The sequence below is a fragment of the Kogia breviceps genome, chromosome 12 (assembly GCF_026419965.1).
Source record: "Kogia breviceps isolate mKogBre1 chromosome 12, mKogBre1 haplotype 1, whole genome shotgun sequence".
NCBI lineage: Eukaryota > Metazoa > Chordata > Mammalia > Artiodactyla > Physeteridae > Kogia > Kogia breviceps.
The window spans coordinates 24,245,696-24,266,734 of record NC_081321.1 but is presented as its reverse complement, the minus strand read 5'-3'; the positions used below and the strand labels follow the sequence as shown (position 1 = coordinate 24,266,734).

General features: G+C 41.6%; 1 protein-coding gene across 2 annotated transcripts in view; it reads left to right on the top strand.

Annotated features, from left to right (window-relative positions):
- The first annotated feature begins 1,889 nt into the window (after positions 1-1,889).
- The window catches only part of SINHCAF (SIN3-HDAC complex associated factor), a 30,109-nt gene continuing 10,959 nt past the window's right edge, over positions 1,890-21,039 (top strand). Inside the window, exons 1-4 of one of the 2 annotated variants that reach the window (XM_067008965.1) lie at positions 1,890-2,102; positions 16,879-17,026; positions 18,324-18,423; positions 20,041-20,167. In XM_067008965.1, coding sequence (XP_066865066.1) covers positions 16,899-17,026; positions 18,324-18,423; positions 20,041-20,167 — 355 coding nt within the window. In that variant the 5' untranslated portion in view covers positions 1,890-2,102; positions 16,879-16,898. Of the gene's footprint in view, positions 2,103-3,947; positions 3,976-16,878; positions 17,027-18,323; positions 18,424-20,040; positions 20,168-21,039 lie in introns of those variants that run through there. The other variant, XM_067008966.1, reaches the window with a different exon arrangement.

Here is a 21,039-nt window from a genome sequence, read left to right as displayed (position 1 = left end):
ATTCTTTACATAAACTTTCAAGAGAAAAGGCATTCAAGGTGCATATTTATATTTTATATAAATATATATTTTATATTTATATTAAATCCTATAAGCAATAATTGAAGTTTGAAAAATATTACTATACTTGCAATTTCCATACTTTCAGAAGCATATACTAATGTGAAATTATTTTTGGAGTACCTGTCATAAACCATACAAGTACTTGAGACAACTGGGGCCAAACTTAAAAAATCCTCTTCAAAAAGAAGAAGGTAGAAGTTTATGCTTAGAGTCCATTTTGCCACCAAAGCCCAGAAATGGTTATTAAGCCTATTCTGCTTTACTTTTAAGGACACGCCTTATATCAATCAAGGTGATCACTGTAACTTCCAAACTCATTTTAGGTTGAACACAAAAATTCTAAACTAAAACTGTTTTTATGTGAGATAAGTCTATAATAAAGTTGAAAATGTCCACTGATTTATTACTTACAAGCAACTAGTCAGAGTTTATTATGTACTGTGCACTGTTTTAGGCACTAGAGTACAAAAATGAATACAACATTAAATTCTTGCCCTTAGGGAGCTCACATATTAGTGAGAGGTGTCAGTATTTTTCTCCTTTGCAGGTATTTAATATATCGTTTTCATATACAGTTACAGAAATAGTATGCTACAGAGCTTAAAGAAAAAAAGAAGCATTACTTGAATTCAGAAGTGGATTTGTCTTGTATGTACTAGGAATTGGCTGTCCTATTAAATTAGCATTTCAGAAGTATCTATTTAAATCCATATTGTTGACACTACAGTGAAAGCAGTGAAACTTGTCAGCAGATGATTAAGTTTTATGGTTGATGTCCACACTTTTGCATCCTGGGACCAATATCAAGTTTCTGGGAAAAACATCCTTCCTTTCTCCCCATGTCCCTCTATCATTAAGTCAGGGTCTCAGCCTGTTGGTGTGAGATGTGTTCTGGGAATAAAGGTGTATCACAGTCATTTTTCATTTACCAATTTGAGAAGATTTATTTCAGTTTTTCAGTTTTTTTCCCCTCCTGAGGCAAGAAGCATGGCTACTTTTTCAATTCCCAAGACCACCAGTTGGTAGTATTATTTCTGGGTGAGTGGAACACACTTTACCAGCTGCTGGAGATGGTATGCACGTCCCTAGATTACTGGCTTTCCACTAACTAGTCTTTGAGGAAAGCGACACTGTTCCCACGGAAATGAACAACCGTTCAACTCAGGCTTGAAATCTTAAGGCCGAAGTGGAGAAGAAAATTGGATTGTTATGGGTTGGGTTACTGTTTGAGGAGGGCAGACAGGAGTTAGTGAATGGATAGAGTGTCAAAATGGGACTTTACTAAAAGACTCATTAAAACTGCAAGAAAGACAAACCTCTTCTGGCCCCAGAAAATTAAAAAAGAAAAAAGATTCAAAAACCCATTTTCAAACAAAATTTAGCAAATGTGGGAAACGTATAAACTCAGTGTGGATGCTTGCAAGACCACCTCCCCTGTCACTTCAGGCCAGAAACCGGGCACAGGTGTGAGCATTTTGCAAAAACAGCTTTCAAAACTATTTTTCAACGCGAAACGGTGCGCCTGAAGAGCTTCACAGTGGAAGGCACTTCACGCAGTCAAGTCTTCTCCCTGCGTTGCTAACCTTTCCGCCTTTCCCATCCCGCCACTCCCCCTTGGCCGCAGCCTCCAGCCAGGGGGCGTTTGTTTACGTGACGTCAGCTGTAGTAAGCAGTCCCCGCCCCCGTCTCTCTCTGGCCGCCGCGTTTCCCGCGCCGCGGCGCTTCTCCCCTTAAAAGGACAATAGAGGCCTCGGGAGCGCGCGCGCCCGCCGGGCCTTCTCCCCTCCCAGCCATCGACGCGCGCGCGCCCGTATGCAAATAAGTTCGATTCAGGAGAATTTTGTACCAGGAGCCGCGCGTGCGCAGAGGGAAAGCGGAATCTACACCTTCCGCGCCAGCGGTAGCAACTGCAGAACTGCAGGAGACAATCTTTCTAGACAAGGCAGTTGAGGAGGAGGGAGCGATTGGGAGGTGGGCTTGGCTTGGCGTGCACTCCGCACCTCGGGAACGTTATTGCGCGTGGAACGTCTGCTTGGCAGGTGAGTGACTCGAACCATTACTGTGGTGCAAAACTGTCTCACGAGGCATTGATTTGAGAGTGGCTTTTTTTCTCTTTTCACCTCACCTCACCACCTCCCCCTTCCTTACACAGACACACACGCACACATTTATATACACACAGGAAGTTTTGTCTTGGAGATGGCATTGCTGGGAGGGCTGTTTTCGTGATCTTCAGACTTCAGATTCTTTTGTATCTGCATGTTTATTTAGTGTGTCTTTTTCAATTGGGGAGGGTATCTGAGGCAAAGCGAAAGTCTTGAGGTGGGGGAAGTGAGTGGAGCCTGGAAAGGAGTGAGGAGTCGCCGGAGGTGAGGGATCCACGTTGAAGGTGACAATGACTTTTCTCAGCCGCAGTGTTCGCTGGCGACAAGGAGTTCGGTGGCTGAAAGGCCCGAGCGAAAAGGAGTTGCTGGCGATTGCGGAGGGGCCCCGGGTCGGTGCACCCGCGTGGGCGCGCGCCCGGGAGTGGCCGGCCGCCGTTGTTGGACCTCGTGCTTTAGTTTCTTGCGGCCCCTGCGCGTGTTGTGATGAGGGTGGACAATGAATGCCCCTCGCTCGAAAACTAAGTTCCGCCTACTTGCGGGCTGGCGGGCGGAGGGCGTTTAAATCGGCCTTTCGGGTCGGTGCCGGCGTGGCCCGAGTGCACGCGGGTGGCGTTGTCCGCCCAACTCCGGAGGGATGCGGATGCGACAATGAGCAACACGCGGCTGCTCGGAAGCGGCCCCGGCTAGCAGACGCCTCTCCCCGGGCCGCGCCCAGTCAGCGCTGGCGTCCGGGGTGTCTGTGGAGCCTCAACTTTGGTTCTCAATGTATTCACCTGTAGCGTAGATGTGGGCGCCGCGGCGCTCTCTAGGGCGACCGTGCGCGGCTTAAGATGGCCAGTCGGAGCCGAGTTGACTCCGGGATGGAGGCAGCGGCGTTGACTGAGCCGGAGGAGTGCGGGAACTCCGGAGGGCACTGCTTTTTGTGCCGAGAGTGACAGACCACGTGCTGGGGCTGCGACCCGGGTTTGGTTGGGGGTCCGGCTGAGCGTCCGGCTCGCGGTCAGCCGGGAGATGCGGGCGCTGTCGGGGCCGGCCGGCAGGACAATGTGACTTGCTGATGATGGCGTCTTGCCAGTTTAAAAAGCAGAGTGAAAGTCGCCAACTCTCGGCCGGTGCGGGGCGGGGAATCCGGGCGTTTCTTATCAAGGACATTGCAAAACTTCGATTAAATGGGCCTGCTGCTAGGGGAGGACGGCGGGACTAGCCACGGAGTCCCGGGGCGCGGGGTCCGGACCCTTCCCCTGGGCGGTCAAGTGTCTCCCCCTGAGAAACAATCCCACGTCCCTGAGGCTGCACGTAGGCAGCGCCCGGCTGGACAGAAAACAAAGAGCTGCATGTGCCGGTGCGGGCCCGGCCGGCGCTCAGGGCGGCCGCCGGGCGGGCTGGGCCCCCCCGAAGTTCGGACGAGTTTCGGGAGGGGCTTTTTGTCCCTCGGGCCCTTGCGGGGAAACTTTGGCGGCGCTACTTGTGCGCGGTGCGGTGCCGGTGCGCGGGGGAGGCGGCGGGCGGCCGAGGGGCGGCAGTCGGGGCCCGGCGCTGGAACCCCGGCGCCGGGTGCCGCGACGGCCGATGGCCCGGGAGAGCGCGGCCGCGAAGGCTCGGCCCGCTCCCCGGGGCCGAAGCCTGCGTCTGGGAGGTCTGTGGATCCGCCTTTGAAGTCGAACTGTTGCCATGTTTGAATTACGTCAGGGCAAAGCCATGAGGAGGAACAAGCCCCGGCAGCGCCGCGTGCGGGAGGCGCGGCCTGCGGGAGGCGCCGGGCCGGCCGGGTGGGCGGGCGGGCGCGGGGCCCGTTGTTCCGGCGCAGGTGAGGGAGGCGGCTGCGAGAGACGCGCTTCTCTCCCGCCGCCGCCGCCGCCGCCACCCCCGCCCTGCCCCGCCCCGGCGGGCAGCTCTCTGCGGGAACTTTCCTTCCGACCCCAGTTGCTGTGTTTACCCACCGACCCGCCGGGGAGCGGTTCTCTTTGCTGCCTGGGTGCTTCTGTCTCGGCCGTCGCCGCGTGCCCCGGGGGGTGGGGAAGCGCAGCCTGGGGCGACCGCGGAGAACCGGGGCGGGACGGGGAGGCATTTTGCTGCTTTCGGGGAAACCGGCGAGCGCGGCGAGCACCCCTCCCCCACAGCCGAGCCGCGGCCCGCAAGTGCAGGGGGCCCAGCCCCGACGACACCCGAAAAACCACCGCGGGGAAGTTCGGGGCTCCGGTTGTCCTACAAAGGGAAGTGAGGACTGTGGGTGAATCGTGCGTGCAGCTCTCGTCTTTGTGTGTTTACGTGTGGGAGGGGGGCCGGCTGGGGCGAGGGCTGGTTTGGCTCGGGGGGGTGACTTCTTGGGGGTGGTAGGGCGGTGCAGAGTTTGTTCTCGTAACTCTGACCCTGCTAGGTTTCTTTGTTTTTGTTTTCTCGTTCTAACGTTCGATTACTCCAGGCACCCGGAAGACCAGGAATTACTGTTTAGTCAAACATCAACCCGGGGCGAGACAGTTTCTCCCCAGCCGTCCTTCCCCCCGCACTCCTCTCTCACGTTGTCCTAAGGAAGCTTAAGAAAACTACACCAACCCCTTTCCTCCTAATAATTAAAAAAATGAATTTGACGTTGTTATTAAAAGTACTCTGAAAGCACCTGTTTTTGAACTGGAGTTTGCCGGACTTGAAAAACCCTTTAATAATTTATGTTGAAAAACCGAACACATTTATTAGTTGCTGAATCTAAATTAAATTCTGGGAGTTTATTTCTGGTGGACTTAGAGAAAAGCCCGATGGCATTTAAAGTATTTATATAATGGTTTGGGGAAGGGGGAATCTTCCTTGGCCCTAAAGGTATGCTTGGCTCAATGTTCCGGGCTTTATCTTTGGACGACCTTGAAGAAGCTAGCACGTAGGAGTTAGGCCTTTCTTGGAGATTTTCTATGGGGGCTGGGGAGGAAGCTGCTCAGGGGTTGACCCAAGGTAATGACTAGCGATCCCCCCTAGCTGCTTCATAGTTCCTGTGAACTGGGGTTGACCTTCTGGTTACCCCTCTTAGATTTTCTTTCCAAGCTAACTTTTTTTTTTTTTTTGGTATGTGGCCCCAGGCATAGCTCAGAAATTATGCTGGTTTGACACATGGATGCTTCTTTGGTATTTGGGGTTTGCCTGCAGTCTAGACATCCGATAAGCAGCACCACGTCTCTTGCTTCTTTCCTGATTTCTCCTTCATTTTGACCATGTTTAAGGGCTAGAATCTAAAAGTGGTCATTACCGAAAAATAATAATATCCTGAGATGCCATGCCCACACAAACCAAAACATCCATACAAATTGAAATCAGTTTTGTGCTGTCATTGTTTTGTTATTAAATAAACGTTTTCCCCAGGTTTTGGTTGACCAAATTACAAATACTTAAAGGCTACCAGTATTAGTAACAGTACATTTCTTAAGTGAATAGAAAGATCTTGTCGAGAGAATGAGAAACTTTGGATTTAATAATTTTGGCTTTGGACAGTTGTTTCTCTGGGTCAGGCATTTAAAATGCATATGAGGCAAGGCACACTTAAAGCAAGTTTTACTTTTGGTTGTATTTTCTTTGTATATTATAAACATTTATTTAACTCGTTGCAGTTTGAAGTAAAAATATTTCCAATATGTATGCTCAACAATAATCATTAAAATGTTTGCAGCATAAAAAAAATAAAATAAAATGCATATGAAGAGCTTTACAAATACACTGTGAAATTCTTTGATTTGTTTTTCTTAATTAGTATTTTATAGCCGAGTTACAGCTAGAATTTCAATATCCTGGGAAATTTCAAATAAAATCTTAAGGGTTTTTGTTTTAAATATCAGATGAAATGTGCAGCAGAGATTTGGTTTATAAAGGTAAATGAGTTGAGAGTGGGAAAGACACAGACAAGGTCTCTGCTGCCTTCCCTTTTTGCATTACTTTTGCAAGAGATTGGAGTTGAAAAGTTCAATACATAGTATATTCTAGAACCTTTGTGGGCCTCAACGCTGCTGTTGCACAGTACTGTTAATTCTGTATATCTGGAACCTGGATGATCAATTTTTTCCCAGAGTTGTAATCAGGCCCTGGGAAAACCTGGCTCATGAGGCTCAAACTCAGGCAGATTTATGTCAAAAAAGCAACTTGAGAATGATTTTCCATGTAAAATAAGTTTTTCACTGGGGAAAGCTTAAGCTTATTTGAAATCTAAACCAACTTCATAAGCTGTTGTAAGGACAAATTAATTTACTGTGCCAGGCACATAGTAGGTTGCTTTAAAAGTATGATGTTTTCTTTTTTTCCCTAAGCAGTGCTGGGAATATAATTGGCTAAGAAGGAGGGGAACACATTTGTTGAGACACGAGGTTAGTTGTTCAGTAGTCTCTGGGGTTGAAATGCCTAGGTTCCAAAGACTTGATCATCTTAAGTAAGTCATTTTGTAGTCAAATTTTGTCACCTGCAGAATAGCAATAATAATAATAATACCTGGTTCTTGGGGATATAAATAAGCAAATCATGTGCTTGGTAAATACTGACTAGTGTCTTGACAACTTTGGGTAGTAGACATTTTACAGAAGACAAAACTGAGGCCTGGATCGGTTTCCTTGCTGGAGGAAGTAATTCAGTAAATGATGAGTGGAAAGAATGAATGTCTTTGGCCTCTCCCCCACCTTCAGGAACTGGTTCTGGGAGTACACTGCCTTCAACTCCCGGTAGCCAATCCAATTCTGATTCAGCCACTTTACATCAAAAAGTCCTGTGGAAATCTAGAATATGCTATTTTCTTTCTTCCTGATTTCTCTTGTCCACAAGAGTGTCCTGTTATAAAGTGAAAATCTTTTGTTGTCTTTTGGTTCTCCAGTTTCTTTCTCTTTCCCTTTTTTTTCAGTTTCTCTTTTAATTGAATCTGCAACTAAGGTTTTCTGTATTATGGAAATGATCTGGAAATGCAGCTAATGCAAAAGAAGGGAGTGTATTTTCAAGGAAGCGGAAGTTTTCTTTTTGTACTAGAAATATGGAAGTCAGGGACATTTGCTATTATATATTCAAGTACAAAAGTTGCAGTTGAACTAAAATATAATTCATTTCTAGCTTCATATTTAGTTGTTTTCACGTACTGTAAGTTTGTTTGGATTAATGTTTTTAAAATTTGGTTGGTGTTAATGTATGCTGAGTTTAAATAGCTCTCATTTTGCGATTCATTTCTTCCCACAGTATTCTCCTAATCTTCCCTTCCTCTCCACATGCCTGCTTGAAATCAGCAAGAAATATTTTTTCTACCAGTTGTTATGAAAGCATTGACTTGTTTACTGTTAAGCTTTTCTAATTAAAGTAATTAATTTGGTTTACATTTCCTGGCTTTAGAGCTCACAATTTTTTTCTACAAAAGTCTACAGAATAAATGTTAAAGAAAAATGACACCATTTAAAACATCAGTTTTTTAATACATGTTTTTACTATGGACACCATTCCTATTTCATGCCCTTAAAAACACTGTTCAACTCTATTTTGGCTACCCCACTCTTCTTAGCAAGTTCCACCCAGTCTTGAATACTTTGTACATTCAGCACCTGGTTGTAATATAAGACTTAGTTTCTGCCCTGTAACAGTTTATCATAAGAGTAGAGGAAATAACACACACATTAAACAAGTTCCGATGTATTTGTTAGCTATGGAAAGGTTTTTAAAAAGATATAATCCTTAAAGAATTTCTCAGGTTAAGGGGATGGAGGAGAAACAATCTTGGACAAAAATAGGAGCCTAAATTGAGATGCGGCTTGTTATTAAAGTTGGTTTGACACTCCTGGAATATCAGAATTCTAAGTTGGGAGCAGCTGGTAGTCAGGACTAGATCCTGAAAAGCTTTGAATTTCTTGCCAAGGAGTTTGGATAATATCCTGAAGCCAGTGTTGGTACCTTGGAAGGGATATTAACATTTGAACATTAGGAAGATACCACCTGTTTGAAGGGTGCAGGGAAGTCGGTTATGAGGCTCTGACAGGTGTTCGAACACCATAATGAGGGACAAACAGGCAATGGGGATGGAAGGGACATGAACCAGAGACGTGAAGGAAGAAGCAGATTTTCTAAGGATTTCACTGTGGACATGGTGTGGACCATGCAGAAGATGAGAAGAGAGAGCCTAGTTGACTTGCAGATTTTTTGTGTGACTGGATGGATGATAACCAAAATACGTGAACACAGGAAGAGTGTGCTTGGAAGAGAAGACTGTATAGTCAATTTAGGGCATTTAAAGGTTAGGACTGCCAGTTCTTGTATTGGTGTTTCAGAGAGCTTAAGGAACTTTCCTGAGGTTTGGGTTAGACCAGGTGTGTGCGTTCTTCACATTTTTGTCAAACTTGAAAATGGGAGAACAAGCTTCATTGAAAGGAATATGGTCTAGTTTCATGAACTTAAAAGTCTCTCTGAAAATGCTAAGTTTCTCTTTTCCCACAAACCTGGTCTTAAAAGAAAACCTTCAGAATTCAAGATTCTACCTTAATTTTAATTTGTTGTGCGTGTCTTGGGACAGATAGAGTTTATGTTTCTATAATGTGTAAGTCTTATAAGTTTAAGGAAATAAATGGTGTACATACACTGATATTTTCATACTCTTGCTTCACAGCGTCCCTGGAAAGTAGAAGTGATATTTCACCCTAATATTACAAAGGGAGAAGTAAAATTCTAAGTGACTTGGTATTTACTTGTAAAGACAAAAGCAGAAATAGACTCCAACTTGACTCATGCCTTCTTCACCACACTCACAATAGTTACATTCTTACTGATAATCATCTCTTAAAAGCAAATAAATACTGTGTTCCCAACCTTTCACTTTCCCATCTGCTGGAATCTCTCTTAATCTGGTATTGGGATACCCAGGTTTTTTTATAACACTGTCAAAATGGGATATTTTTATACTATCTAAAACTCAGACCTGGATTTGTGATTTTTATTTTTAACCTGTGCTACTTCAGTTGAACACTTATTTCTGAGTTTGACCCCTTTCCTGTAGGAGGAGTTCTAGATTCTGCTAATGTCGATTCCATAGGCACCACTGTATAAATATTTTACCATATAATTTCTCAGGCTGGGTACATGTTTGGAGAAGCTATTGGCGAACAAGTGGGGATCCATCACCTCTTTTTCAGTTTTCCTCCAGGCAGGTTTACATTGTTAAATTTCACTTTAAAAAGTGAATCAGGGGCTTCCCTGGTGGCGCAGTGGTTGAGAGTCCGCCTGCCGATGCAGAGGACATTGGTTCGTGCCCCGGTCCGGAAGGATCCCACATGCCGCGCAGTGGCTGGGCCCGTGAGCCATGGCCGCTGGGCCTGCGCGTCCGGAGCCTGTGCTCCGCAACGGGCGAGGCCACAGCAGTGAGAGGCCCGCGTACCACACACACACAAAAAAAAAGTGAATCAGTAAAGTAAATTCAGAACCTTTGGTGTTGGGATGTGGGTTGGTATCTACTAGAAGCAGGTGAGAGGAAATAGTAGTGTTTAATTGCTCAATGGCTTTCCTTAAGCCCTGCAGAAACATGTCTCCTTGTAGGGGAATACTGCATCCAAGTGGCCTAGCAGTAGGAGAACACAAAAACACTCAATCCTATTTGACCCTTTGTGAAGACTGTTGCTCCAGTTACACTGTTAGTGTTTACTGGATCCTGTACTTCTATGTGATTAAAGATAGCGTACTGTTGACTAAAATGGTGTCAAGGGTAGCATTACTAGTTCCAAGAACTCAAGGTTGCCCATAACTTTTGATCATGAATGTTTTTTCGTATTTCTCTTCATTTCCCATCATCCTGCCATTTAAAGTTCAGGTCTAAAGAATACGTCTCCTTCACTTCAAAGTTGTCTTTGGTTGCTTGGTTCCTTTTGTCTTTGTTCACCACTGCTTCCTTCCCACTTTACAAATCTTTTGCTTGTCTCTTCTGCAGTTTCCTTCCCATTCTGTTCTGTCTGTTCTGATTTTACTAGTCTATTCTGTACTCTCTCCTGTGGAATATATTTCCTAATGTGTGTCTCTTTGGCTGTATGTCTTTGAGGAAGTTTATTTAAACAATCTGGGATTTTCCAGATTCCTCTTAAGTCAAGATATGTGATGATAACTAAGGTTTTGGAGTGTGGTGCTCTTGATTAAAAAAAAATATCAGTATAGAAGGGAGTAAAGTGAAAGTAAGCCTCCTTCATTCTTGCACCCTTCAGAGGCAACTGCTGTTTACTAGTTTTTAAAAATCTATTTAAAAAGCCAGTTTGTGTATTTAAGTTCTCATTAAAGACATACTATGGGATTATACTGTATAACAAGATACATTGGATAAAAAGTTCCCGTAGAACTACTGCCATCTTTTTAAGGGCTAAAAGGGTATCCTGTAGTATGAAGACACCATATGTAAACCGGTCTGAGAATCCATGGACATTTAGGTTGCTTCCAATATCTTATGTATTTTTTTTTTTTTAAAGGTCTAGGTCATTTGGATTTTAGAGAGAAAAAGTGATGATTAGAAGCTATAGGGTTGGGCTTCCCTGGTGGCGCAGTGGTTGAGAGTCCGCCTGCTGATGCAGGGGACGCGGGTTCGTGCCCCGGTCTGGGAAGATCCCACATGCAGATCCCACATGCCGCGGAGCGGCTGGGTCCGTGAGCCATGGCCGCTGAGCCTGCGCGTCCGGAGCCTGTGCTCCGCAATGGGAGAGGCCACAGCAGTGAGAGGCCCGTGTACCGCAAAAAGAAGCTATAGGGTTTTGGTCTGTTGAAAAACTAAGATCACTTTAATTTAGGAATGCTTTAATTTGGGAGGTTGCACCCGTAATTTGTGCATCAGAATTTCACTTCTCAAGACGGCATGGACAAGTTGTGAAGTTAACTGTAAAGCTGATTTATCATCCTTGGCATACTTACTTCTGTCTGTTTTCTTCTATCTAGTCCATCCAGTGGCATTTTGAGTTTTGAAAGGTATTTTTGAATATAAGAAAAGACTTTACTACCCAGAAGGAGTCTAGAAAGTAAAATTGGGGAAGTTATTACATTGGAGGAACTATTGGTGTCCTTCAAAGCATACATACCAGCTAAGGTGAGCCTAATACATGTTACATTTATCATAATTAGAACCCTCTCTATTTTCCTAAATGTTAAAATCACACCCTTATAAGACTTGAAAGACAAGAAAATATTCTGCAGAATTAAGTTCTTCACTGTCTCCTAATTCCATACTAAAAAGGGTGCTAGAAGCTCTAAAATTTGCATTTCATGATTCTTCATACTGTTTCTTAGTTGGAACTTAAAATCAGATATTTGATATTATTAAAAATTGTAAGACATCGCCTTTAAGCTATTTATCAGAAAACTTCTTAAATAGCATCCCTTCACTATTGGCTGTGAAGATTTCTTTCCCATTTATATTGTACTGTACTCAGTAAACTTACCTTATGTGTGCCGAATTAAGTGTAGTAAGACATCCCTGCTCTTTGGCTTCATAATCTCATTAGATCAGATTAGAATTGGCTCTTTTGTATCTTGATAAACAGTGGCTACTTCAGCCTTTCCTTGTCCAACATTAAGGTTGCATTTCCCATCCTTTAATTAAGTTGATGATTGAATTCTTTTTAAAGGTAAATTTATTTATTTATTTTATTTTTGGCTGCGTTGGGTCTTTGTTACTGCACGTGGGCTTTCTCTAGTTGCCGCGAGCAGGGTCTACTCTTTGTTGTGGTGCGTGGACTTCTCATTGTGGAGGTTTCTCTTGTCGAGCACGGGCTCTAGGTGCATGGGCTTCAGTAGTTGTGGCACTTGGGCTTCAGTAGTTGTGGCACGTGGGCTTCAGTAGTTGTAGCACGCAGGCTCAGTAGTTGTGGCTCACGGGCTCTAGAGCGCAGGCTCAGTAGCTGTGGTGCACTGGCTTAGTTGCTCTGCGGCATGTGGGATCTTCCTGGACCAGGGCTCGAACCCATGTCCCCTGCATTGGCAGGTGGATTCTTAACCACTGCGCCACCAGGGAAGCCCGATCACTGAATTTTTTTTTTTGCGGTACGCGGGCCTCTCACTGATGTGGCCTCTCCCGTTGCGGAGCACAGGCTCCGGACGCGCAGGCTCAGCGGCCATGGCTCACGGGCCTAGCCACTCCGCGGCATGTGGGATCTTCCTGGACGGGTGCGCGAACCCGCGTCCCTTGCATCGGCAGGCGGACTCTCAACCACTGCGCCACCAGGGAAGCCCCCGATCACTGAATTTTTATGATCAACTTTTTGGAAGTTTTAAAGTGGAAGAAACCCCAGTAAATCAATCGAAACAAATGTTTAGAATTGATTGTTGCATTTTAAAAATTCACATTGTTGTCTGTGTATGCTATTTGTTCATATAATTACAGTTATTTCTCTTAATGGCTTTTGCTGACTTAGCTATTAACTTTAATCTTTTTAATTTGGGGAGATTGAATTAAATGAATTAAATTGGACAGAACAGTAATTTCAGCATGGTTGATTTGTCTTTAACTGTTACAGTATTGAAAAAAATTTGTGGCTTTTTGGCTGACAGTAGATAAAGAACTAATGTCAATGAAAGTGCGTTATAAAACATGAAATGCTATACAAATGACAGCTTTTTAAAAATTTAATCAACACATTTATTGAGTACATACCACATGATTGGCACTCTTCTAGGTGCTGAGGTTACAAAGATGAATAAAGACAAGAGAATTCCCAACTCAGTCTATTTTTATTTTTAAAAACAAGCTTATTGAGGTTTAATTTATGTACCATAAAATTCGCTCTTTAAAGTGTACAATTCAGTGACTTTTAGTGTATTTAGAGTTTTGCAGCTATCACTACTATCTAATTTTAGAAGGCAAATGACGGTTTTTAATCAGCATTTTACTTCTTTCTGATTTTTGCCTTTATCTCAAAGATAAAGTTTCTTCTGCCTTCTGCAAATACATGCTTAAGGGTGAGATTGTACAGGGTACACTCTCATCTGTAAGTAAGTGTTCATCAATCAGGAAGCAGATGGTATTAGCTTCCATCTATTAAAACACTGCTGAGTGATGTGACACCTATAAGAATAGATGCAAAAATCACAAATAATTTGAACAGATAAAATAGATTGTTCTGGAGGGAGCATTTATTATTGCACAAATGTGGGATTAGGAAAGAAATATTCTTTTTTAAAAATTGAAGTGGATTCACAATATTATGTTAGTTTCAGGTATAGAACATAGTAATTCAGTATTTTTATAGGAAAGAAGTATTCTAAAGAACCACCCGGTTTGTTGAGATAACAGAAATTCTAAGTTTAAAGTCAAATTGTGCCATGCTCACCCACTACCTTCTCAACTATATAAAGTAACTTGGTTTCAGAGTCAGTTTGTGTCCTTAGTTTTTTCCAGAGATTAGGTAAGGTTTTTTGTTTTTTAAAACATTAGTGGGTCTGTAGATTTTGTGAAAATATTTTCAGTTAATCTCCGAGTTCCCCAAATCTCAAAATGGCTAAACACCAACCACTGCTTAACTGGGTTGCTGTAAACAGAGCCCAAAATGAAACCCCTGTGTATTTGCTGCAGATTCCCAGGTACCTCTCAAGTGCAGGAATAAGCTCAGAAAAGGTTTAGTAGGTTTATTAAGTCCGTTAAAAGGCTCATGCGCTACTTGTGTGGTGCATTAGGACAAGTGCCTGCCTCCTTACTGCATTTAGCACTGCTTGGAAGAGGGTGAACCCTAGGATTTAGACCCCCCTCAGATGTTCAGGCAGAAGAATTTTGTCAGGAAAAAAAGGTTGCGGAACTACATAAAAGATTATCAATCAGAAGACATCAGGCTATTATATTTTTTCTGAAGAATGGATTGTTTCACTGGTACTATTGGGGAAGTTTTGTGGAGACCCCCAACAACAACAAAAATCATACTGAAGATGAACAATTGATTCACAGTAGTAGCTGCCGATGAAAAGGAAAGCCAGCCTTAGTATCTAGCGGTAGCCCTAGTATTTCTTAGCAGCTTGCCAGCATGATAACTGGCACAAACTCTGGCTTCTTGGTCAAATCCAGCCTCAGTGAAGGTAGTTAGTTCATATCTTGGAGATGATCCTATTTTTGTATAGTTTTGATGGAATGTTTATTTGTGGAGAGAAGGGGATTGTGAGGGTAGAGATAGGAGTCTGTCTGTTGTAATAGGATTTGGTCTGTGTGTTAATGGAATGAACTGGCCTTTCTTGCTGTACTTCCTTTGTCCTTGCTGAGAAGGGAGGTTGAAGTTTCCTAGAGCTATTGATGAAGCTGGTGACTGCAAGAGGAGCTCTGGACTTTTGACCTTGATGGTAATGGAAGGTGTTGGAGTTTGGAGAGCCCACAGGTTGGTGTAAGGACTAGAAAGAGTTATGTTACATTTTTGCCTCAAAAATAGAAATACACCAATTAAAGCAATGTCTTCTACTTTCTGAGTACTTCTTTTAAAGTGTCTATAAACCTGTGTCATTTGACGTTGTTTTTTCCAAAGCAGCACATGGCCATTTTCTTCAGGAGGCAATTTTCTTTTCATTTATCATATGGGTTTGTTAGATGGAAAAAAATCTACCTCATTTCACAGGTCTGTGCCTTTTCCTACTATATACAGAGCACCTTCCTCATTTTTCTCCTTTCAAAAAATCTCATTTAATGAAAATAACTTAATCAAGTAGGAGTATTTTATTTTCTTGTTTTAACAGTTCTTAAATCAAAGTAACTGTTAGTTTAGGCTTAATTATTGAAATGCATCAGTGGCCTTCTGCCCCATTGCACCTCCCTTTTTGCTTGCCTCCCTCACCAACAAAAACATCAAAGAACACTTAATGAACAGTGGCCCCTGTTTAAAAGGAAGACTTAAGTCTTTAGTTATTTGCTGATAAAATATTTTCTTAAAAACAAGTTATAAATCCTTTGTCTATATTTCAGAATCCCTGCATCTCAAACACACACACACACACACACACACACACACACACACACACACACACACACACACACACACACACACACACACACACGATCCCGGATATTTGGTTATTTTTCTGAATCACTTCCATATACTTGCTCTGGTATGGCTAACCAGAAATGGAATGGAATGAGGTTAGGCAAGAGGTCATCCAAAGACAAACACCAAATTTTTTTTGTTTTACTTGTATATTTGAGTGTGTTTCTAAAAGAACTTTTAAAAGGGTGGTGTTCTGTGGTTATAACTCCTAAAACTGTGGGCACAAATCTAGTTAGTATTAATAATTTTCCTGATGCTTTATATGATGGTTTTGTGATAATTTGTATTTGGACCTTTATACACACACACACAGACACACACACACACACACACACTCTGCTCTGGATTTGTCCCTTGGGGTTTAGTTTCTGTCATTACCTTTTCATCACCTCTCTCTTAGTCCAGATGTTCTGGTGAAGTTGGTCCTTGGTTTGGATATTCTACATTACTTACATGTTTACTGCCAGCTGCATTTTTGTTGCATCCAGCCCTGGATCTGAATCTGCCTTCCTTGCTTGATGTTGAGATGTTTTTGATCATGGGAATCACAGTTTACATTTTTGAACTTAGGCCTCTCACTGTTACTGCTCTAAGGCACAGCACTGCATCGAAGAGCTTCAAAACCCTCTGTAACAGCTGTGAGGGGCAGACCACTGGTCAGGCAACATGAGCTCATTCTTAATTTATCTTAATGATTTATAAAATTATAATTATAAAATTATTATTCTTAAATTATAACCCTGGATTTTTGTGTATTTTACATCCTCCTTTCAGTAGTTTCAATTCAGGGACAACTTGCCTTAGAACTTCCCATTTATCACAGAAGAAATCCCCTCTGATTTCCCATAGGGCAAAGTAGTGTAGGTTGATGCATATTGAGCTACTTGTGTGCTTAGTATAATAGTGGTCCTGTAATAAATGCTCAAAACTTTCCAAGAGGGGGGAATCACATTAATGCACACATGCAAAATAAAAGGGGTGCCTTAGCTTAAATTTTAGCACGTGTCCTCCATTGTGTATGATTCCATTATTTCACAGGATAGTGGGGAGAGTTTGTTGTATTCTCTACTTAAAATCTTGAATTTTAGAAAATGCCCCCTTCCTGCAATTTTATTTTATTTATTTTAAAAAATAAATTTATTTATTTATTTATCCATTTTTGTCTGCGTTGGGTCTTGTCTGCTGCGTGCAGGCTTTCTCCAGTTGCGGCGAGTGGGGGCTACTCCTCTTTGTGACGTGTGGGCTTCTCATTGCAGTGGCGCCTGCCTCCGTGGAGCACAGGCTCCAGGCATGTGGGCTTCGGTAGTTGTGGCTCGCGGGCTCTAGAGCGCAGGCTCAGTAGTTGTGGCGCACGGGCCTAGCCGCCCCGCAGCATGTGGGATCCTCTCCGACCAGGGATCGAACCGGTGTCCCCCGCATTGGCAGGTGGACCCTTACCACTGCACCACCAGGGAACTACCCTTCCTGCAATTTTAGAATGAGTGTTTGCCAGGAGGGGAGAAGGAGGTAGTAGAAGCCTTGTTAAATACCTGAGCTACTTTTTGTGTTTTAGACAGTTGCTATGCTCGTGTGCCTAGAATTGAGGTGGATCCAAGAGGTTTTCACCAGAGCCCTCCTGTCTCGCTTGGTCATGTAATACCGCATTGCTGGGGGGTAGGGTGGAGCAGAGAGTTCGCTTTTAATGGTTTCTTGTTATAGCCCTCAACAAAGCTGTGTCATCAATTCCCTTGGCTTTACAGACTATTGCCCAGAAGAAAAGATGTTTGGTTTTCACAAGCCAAAGATGTACCGAAGTATAGAGGGCTGCTGTATTTGCAGAGCTAAATCCTCCAGTTCTCGATTCACTGACAGTAAACGCTATGAAAAGGACTTCCAGAGCTGTTTTGGGTAAGATCATGTGATGTTTGTACCATTTTTGGAGTGAAAAAGATCACAGTATACAGAAGTATTTCTAAGCAAAGGGATTGGAACAGTGTGCTAATTATTAAAATCACTCATATTCTAATCTAGGTTATTTCAAGGCAGTTGCTCTTAAAACAAATCAAACAATACTGACAGCCTTCCTTTTCCCAGATTATGAGGAACTACCAAATTAATTGTGAAGCCCTTTAGAAGTTATAATCAAACAAACCCTTTTGTTTACTTGAGGATGTACAAAGAGTTTTTTTTTTCAATTACCCTTATTCTCTCTTACAGTAATTGTCCTCCACTAGTTTTCTGTCCTTTGTATTGTTTTTCTAAATTATAGAAATATATTTTAACCCAATCTGCTGAGGCTACTAATAGGACTTAATGTTCTGTCCTGAAACCTGTCAGTCTATGTTAGCTTTTATTTTATAATTACTTTCTTTATTTATCTTTTGACAATAAACCTCTGCTTAATAAAATGGAAATTACTTTCTAACAAATACTTGGATGAAATAAAATACTTAATGTTGAGCCATTTCCTATGTTAGAAATTAATTTCACCACTGTTCTTTCTTATCAAAACATTTTGTGGATTATTTATTGTTAATCCTAGACTTTGTACTTATTTTGAAGGTTGTCAGAGTCTCCACTAACCAACCTTGCCTTTTGAAATTACATTTTTCTCCTGATGTCTTTATTTCCAGTTGTATATATAATAAATGTTATTAGTATTTTTCTGTGTATTTATAATACAGGAAAAGTGTGGTAAATGAAAAATTCCTCAGAGAGACAATTAAAAAATAGCTTGGTAACTATAGATTTCTTTCCCCTTATGCAGATATATTCATTAAAAAAAACTTACAGTGCCTCTCTGGTTTTGTTTGTTGTGAAACTAGAATATCACGGCACATTATTTTACTTAAAGGGTTGTGTTTTATTGCTTATGAAGTATCTACACATTTCAAGAAAGATTAATTGGACAGCATTGTTTAAAACCATGGTGACCAGGATCTTCTCTAGGTCTTAAATTTTGCTATTGTTTCAAAAAACATTCTTTATTTTAAAATGACCAAATAGTAGCACATGGAATTAATTCATTGGATCTAGAAGTTAATTATATTTCTGAAATATTCTACAGAAACAATGGAACTGGATCACTCCAGACAATTAGAAATAGCATCTATAAACTATAAATAGTGTTTTTCTAAAAGAATGGACTTGCATGAGTTCTTTAATGTAAAGGAGACCAATAAAGGTTTGATTGTTTTCTTATCAGGTTACATGAGACTCGTTCAGGAGACATCTGTAATGCCTGTGTCCTGCTTGTGAAAAGATGGAAGAAATTGCCAGCAGGATCAAAAAAAAACTGGAATCATGTGAGTTCATCTTTCGTCTTTCTCAATTATACCTCTGTTATAATTTAAAGTAACGTTAATTTTTCCCCCTAATCTAGGAAATAATATGTTCCTAGGGTAGAAAAGTCTGAAAAGAATAAAGAAGAGCACTAGTTGCTGCTCAGATATAATCACTCAACATTTTGGCATTTTGGGGAGCAAAATAGCTTGGTATGGCATTTCTCTAAGGTTGTATCAAATATACCCATTTTTGGAGATCCACAGTATACGTTTCACATATTTTTAGGTTTAACCCAGAAATTCCTAGAGTTAATTAGACATGGATCCTCTTTTCATCTCCTAGGATTATGTGTGTCCTAATTCATGTTGGTACTAATGAGCACATTGGTTTATAATCAGAGCTGGATTTAAAGCCTGCCTTTACCACTTACTAGTTGTGAACTTTGGGCAAGTGACATTTATTTATAAAGTGCAAAGATAATAGCTATCTCACAGAACTGTTGTAAGAACTGAATGAGATGATGTATATAAAGTATAACACATAGTAATCACTCAGGTAGAAGCTATTGTTATTCTCTTTATTAAATCTAGTTGAGATCAAACTGGAATGTAAATGTCTTCTATTTGCATTTCACTTTATAACGTCACTAGAATTCTTTAGAAAATATTTTCAATGACTAGAATGACACTGTTAGGTCTTATTTAGTTTTTCGTATGCTAGCTTTCAGAAGATTTATGACATTTATACAAAATGTTTGTTTTTAAGCGGGCAAAAAATATTTGTTTTTTACCTTTTTTCTTACACTAGCCTTACACTGTCCTTTGGTGACAATGTTTCATTGTTATAATAGGTTTCTGTGGGTATGTTAAACCTATAAAAATGTGAGTTTTTCTTTAATTAATAGCTTACCTGGAGAAGATCCAAATTATGATTTTGAAGGTGATGTCAACCTTTTTACATAAGGGTAGAATTCTGCAAATAGCCGATGTGAGTGAAGGCATGAGAAATGAGACCACATGGGGCTAGACCAGTGGCCGCCATGCTAGGCTGTGGGAGAACATGCCATTGCCCTCACGTGGCTGACCTCAGGGATTAAGGGTGTGTAGTAAAAAGAGCATAAAGCATAGGTCTGAAAACCCTGAGTTGTGTCTGGGCCCCTTCCCCACCCACCCTTGCCCATTTACTACTTTAGTGAAATAAGGCAAAATACATAGTTGAATATCTCTTGTTTTTCTTTACCCTAAAACTGGAGTAACAAATTACTGCTTACTGCTTTGTGGTGAAGTTAAAATCAAAAGTATATGAAAACTTTTTGTAAACTGCAGAACATCATCCTATAGAAATGTTAATTGTTGTCAGGTTTGGTTTTTCTTAACCTACTTGGGTCATTTTCACTGTATATAAAATCTATGTAAATTTTTTGTCCAGCAGACTCCTGCTATTACTTACTTCAAAGGAAAAAAACCACTAGATAAATTATTCTTTAATACCATGTGATGATTAAAAGTACACATGAGCTCTCAAACACTGAGTAGAAAATTCAAATTTGGCTCCTTCAAATAAGCATTCGTCTGAACCAAGGGAATACAGAGGTGTCATTTTTAAAATGGTATTAAATATTCAGTATTTTCTTCCAGGTGGTAGATGCAAGGGCAGGACCCAGTCTAAAGACTACCCTGAAACCAAAGAAAGTGAAAACTCTATCTGGAAACAGGATAAAAAGCAACCAGATCAGTAAACTGCAGAAGGAATTTAAACGTCACAGTAAGTTTGATATTGAAACATGAGGATTTAAGAATAGTTGTTTTGTTTTTATTTTTGTCTGGGGTGGCACATGGCATGTATGGACCATTTTTTCTTTTATTGCTTTTAAAAAAAAGAGTGGGAGGCATTGTTGACTTGGGAGAGATATTTTATTTCTATGAAATCTTCTAACTTTATCTTTGATTTTGGTGTCTTAAAAGTACTTTCACCAGCCGCTTCTTCGGATTGTGCTAAGAACACTCAGACCATTCTGATCTCTTTATTGACATTGAAGATGAATTTTTCAAATTTGTTTACTTGATTTTTATTCTTAAGGAGTTTGAGGCCTGGAGATATGCAGAAAGGTATATAAATAATTAGTGGACAATCTGAGACTAAAGCCCAGGTTCTCTGGAGAGTAATTTTGGAAATCATAACTCAGATATTGCAGTAAAAGGCCAGCCTCAAGACGTTTAGGTTTAAGGGGGCTTGGTGTGTTGTGTGGGGTGAGAGGATGGGAAAGGAATGATAAATTAATATTAAGCTCGTCTACTTTTATTGGAAGTCATTGGGGGCAGGGGACCTTTTATGGTACTTCTGTATTTAGGAATTAAGATTTCAGATTTTAAAAAGAAAATCCACTGCATATAATGTTATAATATTATTTATTACACCCAGGGGGGTCTGAGGCAGCACTGTTGAATCAAACACATTAGTGTTTCTGTGGGAAAAATGTAGGCCTATTCATATAGGTGGAATAAACGAACTGTAAATAAGCTAGTCAGGTTTGCTTACCTAATTATAGTCCAGGCCAGGCCAGATTTTGTGACCAAATGGGTTAGGAATAAACTTTTGTTTTGAGAACCTTTTCAGAATTGTAGGTGGACCTGTGT